At 39.0% G+C, this 15,005-nt stretch overlaps 2 protein-coding genes across 4 annotated transcripts in view; one reads left to right on the top strand and one right to left on the bottom strand.

Moving 5' to 3' along the window:
• Positions 1-10: 10 nt before the first annotated feature.
• Positions 11-2,548, bottom strand: mad2l1bp (MAD2L1 binding protein). The gene is made up of 3 exons (XM_085182706.1): positions 1,904-2,548; positions 834-1,114; positions 11-729 (listed from the first exon to the last, which is right to left on the bottom strand). The coding sequence occupies exons 1-3, from the start codon at positions 2,250-2,252 to the stop codon at positions 202-204; spliced, it is 1,158 nt and encodes a 385-aa protein (XP_085038832.1). The 5' UTR covers positions 2,253-2,548; the 3' UTR covers positions 11-201.
• Positions 2,549-2,779: 231 nt separating this feature from the next.
• The window catches only part of kif16bb (kinesin family member 16Bb), a 29,175-nt gene continuing 16,949 nt past the window's right edge, over positions 2,780-15,005 (top strand). Inside the window, exons 1-11 of one of the 3 annotated variants that reach the window (XM_085182704.1) lie at positions 2,780-3,079; positions 3,157-3,220; positions 3,313-3,420; positions 3,574-3,690; positions 4,874-4,971; positions 7,696-7,811; positions 7,914-8,056; positions 8,288-8,456; positions 9,109-9,228; positions 9,384-9,559; positions 9,662-9,721. In XM_085182704.1, coding sequence (XP_085038830.1) covers positions 3,033-3,079; positions 3,157-3,220; positions 3,313-3,420; positions 3,574-3,690; positions 4,874-4,971; positions 7,696-7,811; positions 7,914-8,056; positions 8,288-8,456; positions 9,109-9,228; positions 9,384-9,559; positions 9,662-9,721 — 1,218 coding nt within the window. In that variant the 5' untranslated portion in view covers positions 2,780-3,032. The remainder of the gene's footprint in view (positions 3,080-3,156; positions 3,221-3,312; positions 3,421-3,573; positions 3,691-4,873; positions 4,972-7,695; positions 7,812-7,913; positions 8,057-8,287; positions 8,457-9,108; positions 9,229-9,383; positions 9,560-9,661; positions 9,722-15,005) is intronic. The other 2 variants (XM_085182702.1, XM_085182703.1) reach the window with 2 other exon arrangements.

Raw genomic sequence — 15,005 nt, 5'->3', positions numbered from 1 at the left:
CACCATACTGTTTATTTCACTATTGTTTGAATGAACATACTCTGAAACAAAAGAATAAGTCAAAATTGATTAAAATATGTACATTTTAATAAAAAAAACACAAATGTTTAAAGTTCCCTTGGATTGCTGTTAACATTTATTGTAGTACACAAGCAGAAAGAAAGTGCTACACTCTAAAGACTTTCTGTCCAACTTTTAGGGTCAGTTACTGAAGCCCTTAATAGTCACGGGTGCCTGAAACCACACATAATCCTCCCAGTCTGACCCCTCCGCCCTCAGTTCCTTGCAGACGTTTGGATCGCTAGACAGAACGATGATTTGTTTCTTTACACGAGTTGGGACTTTAAATTGGAGTTTGGGTCGAAACCAGCCTACACCACAGTCCCTGTGAGCCAGCACCAAGACTGTGGTGGGCATTAAACGAACAGGTCTGGTGTCAGACAAAAGGTCAGCCACAAACAGTGTGCGGAAGATCTGCCTCAAGCACGATGACACCCGTAGACACTGATTCCCACCGGATGATGCCAGGGACTCCATGTTTATCTCGTACAGCTCTTTGGGGAGGACAAGCGAGCCACCCATTAACAGGAGCACGCGGGGCACCCTGCTGAGGGAGAACAGCACCTCCAGCTGCTGCAGCACCTCCTCCAGCTCCTGAAGGGTCTGCTGACACTTGCGCCAGTCCATCTCTGCTGAATGCACCGGTCTTCGATTCACTACGTCTTTATCCTGAAAAGCAAAAGAGACACCAAACATGTCGTGTTAATCTCACATCACCAACATTTTGTCAACGGAACAGCTGGAGGCATCTACCATAAACTTTTCCTGTTCACCTGCACCGACGCTTGCTGCTTCCTCTGGGAGTATACCAACTGGTCGTACGTCATGGGCAGCTGCTGTCTTTGATAGAGGATGCACTTGAGGATCTCGCTGACGAAACGACAGCAGCCTTCCTGAGTTACAGTCCCCGGGAAGACCACGTTCACGCAGCCTTCCTCCTGTGCCCTCCTCACCACCTCGGCATCTCTGTCCTCTGCATCACTTTGTATACTGGCAGTCACTTTAATATGTTTAAAACCTCCCTGACAAGAAGTGTTGTCCTCCTCTGTGTTATCTGGAAAAAACAACAACAAACAAACAAAAAAATCAGCTAAACATTTATCTGAAAAGCCCATCTACTATACCACTAGATTATATATTTGTAGACTTGTAGGATGTGTTTGTATGCAGCATTTCTGATGTAGCTGATAGAGCTGGGCTAAACAATCCCAATATCCATAGTATCGGATAACAACTAGTGTGAGAGTCCTGTCAGTTCAGTGTGTAAAACTGAATTATATTAAATATTTTTTAAACCCTCAAACATGCACCATGAAAAATGCCTGAACGTCTTTGTGTTGACTGTCACGTCTGTTTTATTTATGACCTGTAGCACATTTAAATAACAAACTATTTGCTTCAATTTCAAAATACACAAAACGGAAAGGTGTGTTTTTGTTGTATTAAATAATTATAGCGGAAAGTTGGAAACAAAAATCAGTGATTTAATGGTCGTTAAATGTGTTCATTTGCATATTGACGATAATTCATCTGATAAATCATGACACACTGCTCGCCCTACAAAAGTTGCCTTTATAGGTTAAAAGTATTTGCAAAACTGACCCTGTATTTACTCGGTACCGAGTCGATACCAAAATTTACAGTGTAGAACAACAGAAGTAGCTCTAGCTGTTTTCTCCCTTGAAATCAAATTTACATCAAGAAAATAACCACAAAGTACTAATATCCTTAGACCAAAACCTTAATATAGTTTAAGAAACGTGATCACAGCAGTGGGTCTACTGTGATCACCCCCTCCCTCGTTGGGGAACACATGCAGACTCACACCGGTTATGTCACCTACTTTGATCGGAGGGTATAGCGGTGTTTTCCTTATCGTCAGTGTCGTTCACGCAGTGCTGTCTAGAAGAGTCGTCTTTTAACTTTACAGCATTTTTACCCTTTAAATGTGTGTTTACGGGACTTTGGGAACGTTGTTTGCTGATTTCCGGGGAAACTCGGCTTGAGTTTGGGTCGTCGGATACAGCTTGGACCTCAGGCGGTGTCTTCGGTGCCTCCGCTATGCTAATATCCTTTTCCGAGGAGAAGGAAAGGCGTCTCTTTATCCCGAGGTCTCTGCTTTTATCAGTGGACACATTTTCCGTGTCCTCGGAGTTTGATATTAGTTTTAATATGCTCGAGTCTTCTGCCATAGTTTTGAATATCAGCGCCGGGTTACGTCTTTTTTTCCCGGTGCATCATGGGAAATGCTCGTCAAAGAAAAAAAAAGCCACATTCACGTTACATATAAAAAAATAGAAAAACAAACGTTGACTTCAAACTACCGACGGCCTTCTTATTGGTTCCTCAAACAAAACACCCTTAAATGCGTTTATTGTTACCGATTATAATCTCAAATAAGGCGTTTATTAAACTCCTTTAACTGTGTTAGCGTGTAACAGCTCATTAAGTGGTTAAAGTAACTCAACGTATTTTTCCCCTGACCATTTAAATAAATATTTTATTGGCTAAAATAAACTGAACTCCTGAGTCTCATTTGGAGCAATTACAAATGCCTCATTCAAATCACCTTAGGTTCACCTCTAGCCATTTAGAAATTATTGGGTTTTATCAAATAAATCCTGTGTGTTTTTACATTGAATTTATTTACTGTTTTATTTATTAGATATTTAAACGACTTGAAACTCAGTTAAAGTCTCATTTAAATGCATAAATATCGACTGATCCTCATTAAAGAACATCAGACAGTCACGTTATTTGTAAAGGTCAGCAAAAATAAAAGAATTTAGTTGGGGTGCACCCTAGCGGTTAGTTTGTGCAGTACATGGAGAAAACAAGGGCAAACCTCAGGTGTGATAATTAGCAGTGAAAACTTCTACAGCTATCCAAACGTTTCCTTTAAAGGAGCACAAAGAAAGGTGGAGGAAGCGGCTGGACATTGTTTTGTCAGATTTCTTTTTAAAATATTAATAATGACTTCGGTGCGAGTAGCAGTCCGAGTCCGTCCATTGAACAAAAGGTAGGGAGAATGACTTCTTTTATTATCCACCAAGCTTTCAAAATGGGCTGTGTGTCACCCCCATACACTTTTCACAGAGAAAAGCAGTTATCCTCGAAGGTGATAATTCATATGAAGGAGAAGACAACAACCATTCAAAAGGTATAGGTCTATTATCACAAAATGAAACGCACTATACTGCAGTGAATGAAGTTATTACTGAAAGTCAGCGGTACCTGCGTTTATAATTTTAGCCCACAGTTCGAGTGGACGAGCTCAAGGGTGTAGGGAAAACCTTTTCATATGATTTTTCATATGACTCATTTGACAGAAGAAGTCCCACGTTTGCATCCCAGGAGAAGGTATCTGGATTGTTCAATATCTCACCTGTTTAGAGATTTTATATTCCTTGTGAACCTATAGTGGAGGTTAACGACCACGACTTTAGTGTGAAAGAACTGTTTTCCTCGCTGTATTTTCCTCATTTTTAAATAATCTTTTCTCTGCTGCCTCAGATCTTCCGAGACTTGGGGTTTGAAGTCCTGAAAGCTGCATTTGAGGGTTGCAATGTCTGCGTGATCGCTTATGGGCAAACAGGCTCAGGGAAGTCCTACACTATGATGGGTCCTTCAGTAAGGTCTTCTATTAACTTGGCAAACATTGTAACAAAGGTTTAAATGCAATTTATTGATGATTTGTGTCATCAACCTTAAGTGCCTTTGTGGTGTCCCTGTACCTTAATATTGTCTCAAGTCTCTCAAAGTCGAATTGAGGGAAACCATGGATCTCAAAGATGCTTATTTGGTGCTTTCATTATGATGACAGGGATGGAGAGCTCTGTCACACGCATCAGTCCAAACTTTCACATAGAATTAGTTTGAGAGCTGGTGACTGTAAAGGTCACAGCGTACTATTCAAATTCATTCATTTTCACACTGTTTCTGTGAGTCATCGTGCCCTGTGGATAGGGACTGAATCCCTTCACTGTAGGAGTCAATGGTTCAAGTCTGTTCTTCGACATGCCATCAATAATTGTGATAAGCCCTTTTTAAAGGTGCATGCCTTCCATTCAGGTTTTTTTTTTTTTTTTTTTTTTTTTTTTTTTTTTGTCCATTTTTACCAGAATAATTTGTGGTGAAAAATTGCATTTCATTTTTTTTTTCCGTTTTGTTTTTATTCGAGGTACAGGGCCTAATTTTCATGCCTCATTTCAAAATGCATGCCGAATGTGACCTGTAAATAAACCCGACCATAATCAGGGACTTATGGGATGTCACAGCTCTTTACAGATAACACTGCAGTAGTGCTAACCCCACTGTGCACACAGCACCGACTTCTCGCCGCATTAGAGGTTGGCTGATAGCGGCCTCATCAGGTGTGTTTGTTTCTCCTTACTAATCAGAAAATTTGATGAGGCCAGCAGCCCACCACTTTTTTTTCTCCCTCACCTTGCACAGCAATGGGAATTTCACATTATCAGTGAGGTTTCAGCTTGTCTACCAGGAGACTTTTGCAAGGTCATCACCAGAGCTGCTGTCAACATCCCAGATAATTATATATGGCTTTTAATGCTTACTATCTGTTACTTTGTAATTAAAACAAGAGGGCATGTAGCTCAGACTGGAATTGCTTTTATGCTTCAGTAATTCTATATCAGGATGAGCTGTTTGTGTTATTCAGCAGACTTTGCATATACTGAGTTGTGGTCATGGCACAGCATTACATAGTACGACACCCAAATTAAAAGAGCATAGCAGGAGCATAATTGTCATTTTAAAGTGTCTGTATCATTTTGTTTCCTTTCTAATGTGTCAGCACGATAAAGGTTTAATCCCACGGATCTGTGAAGGCTTGTTCTGGGAGATATCTCACAGGAGCAAGAGCGATGCCGTGATGTTCCACACAGAGGTCAGGTAAAGAACCATTACACTTAACTTTCAAACATGTGCTCAGAAATCTTATTTCAGTAGAGAGAAACTTATTTTTTGTCAGTGATGGATCTTCAAGGTTTTTTTTACCCTTATTATTTTTATAGCCTCTGACAGTGGCCTTGTTTCAGGTCGTCCTGACAGACTTCAGTGTGGCATTGGACACCGCTGACCACAAAATGTTATTAGAGATTAAAACGCAGCATTGATAATAAAGCAAATGTGCTCCAATGGTTTAAATCTGTGAGATTGTAATTTGTGCATGTAAATTGTGAGTCTTTAACACATGTAGCTTAGTCATTGTTCCACAGGGTTCTGTGCTAGGACCATTTATATTTACATTATACGTGCTTCAGTAAATTGCCTCAGCAGTATCATTAGAAGGCATAGCATAGGTTTTCATTGCCATGCAGATGGTACCCAGCTTTCTTTATCCATGAGACCAGATAACAAAAATCAGTTATTAGGGTTAGCTTAATGACATCAAGGCCTGGGTTACATTTAATTTTCTTCTAAATTCAGACAAATCCAGTGTTGCAATATTTGGCCCTAAAAGGGAATCTTGAGGAATCTTGTAGTCCTTCAATGCAAAAATTAAATATGTTGGACTGCTTTCTGGCATTTGTGTAATATCTCTAAGATTACAAAGATCCTGCCTCAGAGTGATGCTTAAAAAAAACTAGTTCATGCATTTATTACTTCTAGGCTGTACTGCTGTAATTCATTATTAAGTTGTTCCAAAAATTTCCACCAAAAACTTCAGTTAATTCAAAATGCTGCAGTAAAACCACTGGCAGGGACTAGAAAGCACATTTCCTCTATATTAAGTTCTCTTCAGAAGTGAATTTAATATCCTTCCCCTGACATATAAAGTCTGAAATAATCAGGCCCCATCGTATCTTAAAGACCTCATACCATCATATTATCCCAATAGAGCATTTTGCTCTCAGACTGGCTCACTTGTTGTTAAGTTTCTTAAACTGGAATGGGAGGAGGTAGCGCCTTAGTCACCCTCTCTACTTTTAGGATTAGGTTTAAAACTTTCATTGCTAAAAAGGACTTTTTCCTTCCCACTGTCACAAATTGCTGTTCATAAAGAGTCGTCTGATTGCTGTGGTTTTATTCAGAATACTTTAGGATCTTTACGGTTTAAAGCACCTTGAGATGGCTCTTGTCAATTGGTGCTATATAATTCAGCTTGAGTTGAATTGAAATGAAACTTTATATAAGCATTAATCTCAGAAAGAATTCTCAACCAGTTTGAAGGGAAACAAATTTAAAGAGGTGGTTCTGCTTTGTTGGGCAGGTTAATTATCATGCAGAATGTGGAGAACGAAGGATATGAAGCAAAAACGTGTGCAATGCTGTTGTTTCACAAGAGACATGGAGGCCAGTGAATTAAAAAGATATTAAAAAGACTTTGAGCATTAAACAGTTTTATAAAACTACTGGTGTTGCTGAAGAGCATCTGGATACAGAGTTTTTCCTGTTGTTTATATGAAACTATGTACTTTGTGCAAAGGTCTACTGTTTTTAGCCGATGGTAACTCGACTCAGAAGTCAGAGTGATGTGCCGTGATGATTCTTATTGAGTTGTTCTTAATTGTAGAATATAAATGAGCCAGCAGTAATAAAGGGTAAAAAACCCATTCCCGTTCATCATTATTCTCACTTTGCTGGAACAGTCACATCATTTAGAAAAATTGAAAGGCCTAAATGTAATGAAACCAGAAAAAGGCACAAAGTTTTATTGCTATAACCCTGTAATGTTCAAAATCCCAGATGAAATCTAGTCTCATCACAGTGTGTTTTATGTCCCAGCTGTTCCCCTAAATTATTATGTTAGGAGATTAGATTGCTGCTTTTAAGTCAAACTACTTCGAAATCATTGTTTTGCCATCTGTTTGCATGTGCGCTGCTGGCACATTATTTGCGTTTAAATTAACTCTATAATTGGATTTTATTTGATCGCGTTTGCTTGTCCGTGATTTTTTTATTTTTATTTTAAGAATATCTTAAAAAGACTCAGGTACAACATTTGATAATTAACGCATCTGTACTTGTTCTTTATATATATATATATATATATATATATATATATATATATATATATATATATATATATATATATATATATATATATATATATATATATATATATATATATATATATATATATATATATAAATAAATAAAACAAAAGAAGCTGCAGAGCTTGACTTTGTTTTTTCCTAAGAATACATAAAAATAAAACAACATCAACAACAAAATGCTAAGTTTGCTGTCTGAGTTCTCAGCCCTGTGCCAGGAAAAAACATACACGGCTACATGAGCAGGGCATGGTTCCTCCCATTTTATTACTGCCATGCATGCTTCTCTAAAGCCTAATTGCTTTATGCCCCACATTGTTTTTGAATCAGACACTAGTCCCATTGCATCTTGCACAGATGCACCATAACTTTGATTAAAGCACTCTTTCAAACCTGCTTTCCATATTTTTCATTATTTCTTTTGCCAGTACATGCAGAACGCCATAAGAACAACCATTTGGCCTCACTGTGCATCTCTTTTCTTAGAGTTAATAGTAACTTTGTTGGTATTTGGTAGCACAATATGCAGATTAACAATGAAAACAGATATTCCATTGCATCTTTGTCACCTTTTTAAAATCAATCATGGCTCTACATTGTATTTTTATCTTTGTACCAGCTATCTTGAGATCTGCAATGAGCGGGTGCAGGATCTTCTCAAGAAGAGAGCATCACCTACAGATGATGGGGGCTTGAGCGTGAGGGAGCATCCTAGGCATGGTCCCTATGTAGAGAGTAAGACTGTTTTTATCCTGTATTCTATGTCCTTCCTAGCTGTGTTTGCATAAAATGCATAAAATCTGATGCAAAAAAAAAAAATATATATATAACTCATAGATCTGTCCAAGCATTTAGTACAAAGCTACAGTGAAGTGGAGGGCCTGATCATTCTCGGCAATGCCAAGCGCACCACAGCCAGCAGGGGTGTGAATGACTTCAGCAAGCACTCCCATGCCATCTTCACCATAATGTTCACCCAGGTGAAACGCAGTGCTTGATATTTGAAGTTGGCCAAAGTAAAATGTTTGCTAGCGATCTTTGGGTGTTAACAAAAGCCGTCCCCCAAAAATGCTGAGACTTTTATGAGATAATGAGACCTGATCTGTTGTGGTGTTATTTTTCATGAGCTTTCATTTTCTCTATTTGTGATATCACTTATACACCGAAGTATATTCTAACGTGATATTGCCTTTTTTTGTTTCCTGGGACAGGTGTGGTGTGATGCAGAACCGTTATACGAGACCGTGAGTAAGATCCACCTGGTAGACCTGGCAGGCAGCGAGAAAGTTGATCCCACACGCACAGTAGGAGGCAGGTTGAAGGAAAGTGCCGACATAAACAAATCTCTGGTCACATTGGGACATGTGATCTCAGCTCTAGGTAAAGGCAGTCAGTCATTTTGCTGTGGAATTACTGTTTGGGACCTATTTACAACCCTCATTTTTTTTCTTAGCTATCAAATCAAACTCTTTTACATAGAAATCTATATGAAAGATGGATGTAGCTGTGCAGCAGAAGGGCTCTTAGACCTATACTTTTTTACAATGGCCAGCAGAGGGCGACTCTGCTTTTTTTTAAAAATGAGGTTTATTGTTGAGATGTTTGTGGGATGCTTCCTTGATCGGTGACCTCAGTAAAGACTTTAGATGGGTTTATGTCTCAGTCTTTACTTTCAAGGTTTATTTACTGTAACATAATATTTGTTTTGCAAATGACAGTCAATTACAGGATAAAAAAGGATGTTAAGCAAGATATGCTTAGACATAACTTCACTGACCGTGAGGGATATCACACTGGCTGAATTTATCTTTTAAGTAGTCAAGTAATTTAAAACAAAAACAAAACAAAAAAATAAACGACCCTTGAAATTATGGTTGAAATGCATATTCCATTGATAATTAGATGCCTTTTTCTGAAGAATACATATATAGTAGTGAGCATTTAGTTCTCAGAATTTATATAAAACTTGTGGATGAGACATTTTACCTTTCTAGTATTTGACTGAGTACTCTTTTGGTTTTGATACTCTTAGCTGACCTTGGTGTAGGAGTGTCAACAACAAAACAGATCTTCATTCCTTACAGAGACTCTGTGCTGACATGGCTGCTAAAAGACAGCCTGGGTGGAAACTCTAAGACTACTATGATAGCGAGTATGTATTACTTAATTCTTACCTGTTTTTGATATTGGAAGCATTATTAACCACAATTCTTTTATTTTCCATCTTCTGTTTTCACTCTCCTCATGAACATGTCCCTTCTTGATGACCCCCCCCCCCCCCCCCCCCCCCCCCCCCCCCCATGGCAGCCATTTCTCCTGCTGATGTGAACTACACGGAGACCCTGAACACTTTGCGTTTTGCCAGTCAAGCTAAAAACATAGTGAACTCTCCCACAGTGAACGATAATGGCAGTATGAAGGTGATGAGGGAACTGCAGTCAGAGGTTACCAAACTCAATCAACTACTAAAAGAAGCCACTCAGGTCCTACATATGCTCACATTCACAGGAGTCATAAACATCTTATGGTGTTTCTTGTTCAAAGCTTATATTGTAGGTTGTATTGTTTTCTTGCTGTTGCTTTAGGTTGGGCATGAGGTGCCATTATCCTCTGTGGATGTAAAGGAGGAGCTGAATGAGACAAAGGTGAGTCATCCTCTGCAGAATAGAAATGAAAGGCATTTTGAAGTTCCTTTTTGTAAATAATAAACCTCCAGGCAGTAGCATTGACCAAGAACAGAAGCAGCACATGGAGGGAGACACTGAATATTCTGCAGGTACAAAAATGATTCATTCATGCATTTAAATATGAACGTCTGCTTGAGAATCCTCGGGGCCAATTTACCATTGGTTTGTTTGACTCACAAATGCCAGCGGGTTATATTTGATTCTTGGATATGAGCTAGAGGATAATAAGACCGGAGAGAAGTACTTGTTGCCCTGCATTGTTCCATTGAATGGGTTTGTTGTAGTTCTTCCATTTAATCAGATGTACAGACAGCCCAAACCCCTGTACCTGCTTTTCTTTTGCACAGAGTTGGGATAAACACTTTAGAATAAAATGTGAAGCAGTTTAAGAGTAATGTTAAGCGCCCTTGCTGCTTACCTAATTTTCTATGTCCCACTTTGGAATTATTTATGTTATAATAAATTATGTTAAGATATAAAAATGATTCCACTTAAAGTTTGGAGCAGAAAAATATGTGATTAGAACAGGATGTCACAGAGTATAGAAAAGGTTTCTAACACTATTAATCAGCAACGCAGCAAGCTCCCCAAAGCAGTTTTAGTAGGTTTTACTGCTTGCAGTGAGGAGATCCTGCCAGCTGGTGTCACTGCAAGTCTTGTGAATAACTACTTCACAGGGAGTAGACTCAGTCTGGCATTTAAATAAAATTTTTACATCTATTTGGATGTAAGTGGCATCCAAAAGGGGAGCTTGTTTAATGGTTGTAAAGTTGGGTTGCAACAGTGTTTGGGGAGCCTTACAAAGAGAAACAGAACAGATATGTCTTCTCCCTCAACAAATATGACTTTTCTGAGGCAAAAATGGGGTGGCAGCAGCATCGAAAGACTCCAAGGTGAAACAAAAAATGGCAGCAATGCCAGCCGAAAATGAAACTTAACTCTGTTCCTCTGCTGAGTTTATGCCCGACCTCCCAAAAAACACCAAATGTCGTTTGTTTGGGTCTCCTTGTGCTCAGCCAAGAAGCGTCTTGCATTATGCATTCAACCGTGAAGCGTGCCAGTCATGAAAAGTATGGCGTGACCTCTTGTCTCTGTCATTATACATGCTATTAATGCGTTCCTTTTACTGGTTTTTCATGGCATTAAGCTATTTTGTTGTTTCAGATTTTGAATAATGTCTGAATATGTGTGTGTCAGCCATTAGTAATGCAGCAGCAAAGTAAGAGGTTTAGTTTGGTTTTATGAGGACATTGTGTAAGGATTTAAATACCATACACATGAATGTCAGCTATATGTGTACGGTGAATAATTAACATTCTATTCAGATGGTGGTTAGTAGGTGACATTTAGTGGTTTGACAGCCCTTTTATTCCCGGGCATGTATTGGAACTCATTAGCTTCTGTCACGGATCCTAATTAAGAGGTCTTGATTATTGACATATGGTACTTTCATTTCTGTCTGTCCAGCATGTTAATTAGAGTTACTATGGTATAAATCTGTTTGCATATTCGAGCAGTGATAACTTTATGCTCAAAGGCAACATCACCCATCTTTTTTTTTTTTTTTTTTTTTTTTTTAAAACAGCTGTGCTCATTCATGTAGACACATTGGTTAAAATGCATGATACAATGTGACACCTAGGTGAAAAGGCCAGTGCACTGGTGACCGGTAGGCACATTTGTGTTGGCGAAACTCTAAGTGTTTGATGATTGACTTTATGGATTTGACATTTGTCGTCTTGTGCATTTGCATTCTGCCTGGGTGCAAAATGATAAGTGGGATTCCTGCATGGAATGCTGCAGATATTAGAGGTGGAGTCTGTACTAGGATCAGTACAGAGATGCACCTCAAGTGCAAATGGAAGATGGTCATTTTAAAATTCAGCAAAACCACCTAAGGGAGGGGGGGAAAAGCTTTAGCTATAAGGTTGAATGCAGATGCAGTATGGCATCAACACGTTTCATATGAGAAAAAGGGTTGGAAATGTACATTACCTGTTCTCTATATCTAGGATATGGTTTTTAATTTAAGAACCGTCTTCTCCACATCTCCAAGTTTCATATATTTTGTGTTTAATTCAGTTCATCCTGTTGCTGAAAGCTTGATGAGAATTTCTGCTCAGGCCTTAAGGAGACAAGTTGACCAAGAGCGGTGTAAACAGAATTTTGAATTCTGTATTCAAAGCAGATTTAGAATGCAAAGTTATTCATCGTCAGCTTCCCAGATTGGTTACAGGGCATGTGGGAAAGAGAAAGTAATTAATATGAGATGGATTCCGGAGCAGCCTCTTACCAGACGGAGGCGGCAAGAGATTGAGAGAACAAAAAAGGCAGGAAGAGGGTAAAGTTAAATGTTTTACTGCAAGGAGGGCGGTGGGGGTGGGGGAAAAAAAAAACTTAAACAAAATTATAATATACACACACACGCACAGATATTTGTAAGTAGTTCCTACTTCATGAGCAGAATTGCACCCTGCTCCCCCAGCCAACCTTTTGGGTCCCCTTGTAACACAGTGTTGTGGGAGGGACTTCTATTTCAGTAAGATAAAATGAACCACGGCTTTTCTTTGATCGTCGTAGTCTCTGCATTTCCCAGACATGCTACAATCAGCACAACAGCACAACTTAAACCCCGCTCTGAGCCTCGCTCTGTTTAATGTGAATTTTATTTGTAGTGTCAGCAGTTAACACAATGTAATTATTATAGCATTTCACAAGCTATATAAGCCTTTCTTCACGTGTGGGTAAAGCTTGGCACAAAACTGAACTGATTTTCCTTCTTTTTTTCTTTTTTTTTTTTTTTTCTTTTAATGTACTGAGCATAGTTAAAACAAACAAAGGTGTTCTTAACTGACTCCTGACAAATCAGCTGATAACAGTGTTAGCTTGCATTAATGTACACCTGCAAACCACCAGTGTTAATTTTATCAGCAAATTTTGATTCAGTTTCAATCATAGCCTTTTGTTAAAATGCCTTTTTAGTCGTACTTTAGGCATCTGAATTCTTTTAGTTTACCAGAGATCATGAGATTATTGATTATGAAGTTGATTCAGTTGAATTAAAATATAAAGTGTTTAAGTTTGTTCTGCTTTGACCTGTGAGTGTTGTTCCACAGGGTTTACAGGAAGATTTATTTTCCTTGACATCAAACGCAAAGTGTCCATATGACTTCTCTTCCTCCCCAGTGTTAATATTTTGTTGTTTTCGTGAGAAACTTTGAGCATGGAGCTAGTTGTACAGTTGATTTGTAAACTGTACAACTAGCTCCATGCTCAAAGTTTCTCACGTACAACTTTCTAGTTGTACAGTTTACAAATCGCGCCTGGGGGAACTAACCCGGCCTGCCTTTCTAACACAACTTAATTAGTTCTGATTGGATCTCATTTCTCCAGAATATTTTTATTTCATTTTTGTTGTCAATGACTTCATGATAGTTTTTGTCTCTTACTCATGGATTAGTTTTTATTTAGTTATCTTTATTTTGAAATTATTGGAGAACACGCAAGCCACTTTGCAACCTACCTCAACTCCAGGTACTGCAGGATTGTCTCTGACACTTGCTTGCTCCGTTCTGTGCCAGGTCTTGCTGCTGCTCTCCTCACCTTTTGCTTTCCATTTATGCACGTGGAAGGAGGAGAGGGCCATACTGCCAAATATAAATTATGCAGATGGAAATAACAATCTGTTTTTATTATAGCGGTCCTGACTTCACCGCTACACTCTTCTTGCTCTGTCCCTAAAATCAGTTAAACTTGACATATTGGCAAGATAACAGTTAATGTTGCTGCAGTCTCCTTGAATCAGTGAAAGTTCAGCATGTTATGTAAAGCATTGCATGTGACAGCTATTGACTGCATGCATGAATGCATGACCACATGCTGATGGCTAGAAGGCATATCAGGCTAATAAAACAACAGTTGATAACCAGTTGGTTGAAATTCAGCTCTCAAATGTAGTATGCTCCCAGATAACAAAGCATATTAAAAAGAAATCACTCTTAATGAGGTGCCAGGTCTCTTTGATTCTTATTCAGTTCTTAACTAGCATTCATTGCAAACAAAAGGCTTTATGCCATTTGAAAACATGCCTTTCTTTTACATGTCATTTTAACTTTTAAAAACACTGCAATCTGGGATTTAACCTTTTTAATGTGACAAAGAAATCTAAATGCCATTTGTTTTTTTCATAAACTGTTCTGGCAAGTTGCTCCACTTGACAAAGAAGTCGGAAAAGCGATTGGTTGACTGTGTTTTGAAATGCATATGTCTAAGTCGGAACCTGACCTGTCAAAGGGCTGTAAAGTCCATTAAAATTCTACCCAACCACAAATGATGGCTTTTAATGGAATCCTAAATGCTGCCCAAGACTGGCTGCTGGTCTAGGCCACGGTTAATTACAGTATGTTCACCAGCTGCCTGAGTCTGAACACAGAGTGTGTCCTTGCGTTACACACAGAGTGACTGGGTGTGGTGAGGAGCAAGCGTCTCTTTTATGTGTGTGAATGTGAGGGGAAAATAAGAGGATCTCATCTGTTCCTGATGTCTGTGGAAAGTGGACACAGTGCATTAATCTGCCAGGCTGCTCCTCACCTCCTAATGAAGTCTGTGAAAAATCCCTTTTAATTAAGTACAGGGGCTGTGGTCGATGCCTCTCCTTCTTCATTAGAAAAAAAGGATTTATTCCATCTCGCAACTGCCGATGAGAGAGGTGGTGCTGGTGGTGTACGCGTCTCTCGCTTCACGGTCCAATCTATTCGATAGAGCAGCAGGATGAGGTTGAAAGTTACTTTTCCTAATCCGTGGCAATGTGAGGCAATGGTCCACCAGTTTAACAGGAGGATACTTGTCATAGGGCACTCATACATGGGTAGACTCTGGGTTATTCAAGAGCAACAGCCATTACACTGGGAGGAAAAGGTTAAATGCTTAGAGTGCTGAGTTTCTCTTTATTGCTCAGTTCTGTGTCATTTAAACCTACAGTTCATCCGAGGCAAAGTGTTAAATTTCTTGTTTTATAATTGGCAAATGAACTGCTGTGTATTTACTCAGTCAGCAGCTTGTCAGGTCTTTTCTTTAACTGAACCATACCTTTTTAGTCAAGTAAAGAATGGAATTATACAAAGTAAAATGAATATCACTGCCTGACAGACACGTATGCGGTATAGCTGTCTGACTAATGCTGCAACATTTCCTCTGCAACAATTGCTGGAGGCAGTGAAGCGGAATATGAAGCAGATCAGAC

The sequence above is a fragment of the Neolamprologus multifasciatus genome, chromosome 13 (assembly GCF_963576455.1).
Source record: "Neolamprologus multifasciatus chromosome 13, fNeoMul1.2, whole genome shotgun sequence".
NCBI lineage: Eukaryota > Metazoa > Chordata > Actinopteri > Cichliformes > Cichlidae > Neolamprologus > Neolamprologus multifasciatus.
This window is presented reverse-complemented; position numbering and strand designations above follow the sequence as displayed.

Bases quoted from the DNA above. Each gene is read 5' to 3' on its own strand.
- mad2l1bp (XM_085182706.1), bottom strand. From the start codon at position 2,252: ATGGCAGAAGACTCGAGCATATTAAAACTAATATCAAACTCCGAGGAC. The intron at 1,115-1,903 runs GTAGGTGACATA...TGTTTTTTCCAG, and splicing joins CGCTATACCCTCCGATCAAA to ATAACACAGAGGAGGACAAC. The intron at 730-833 runs GTGAACAGGAAA...TTTGCTTTTCAG, and splicing joins AGCAGCAAGCGTCGGTGCAG to GATAAAGACGTAGTGAATCG.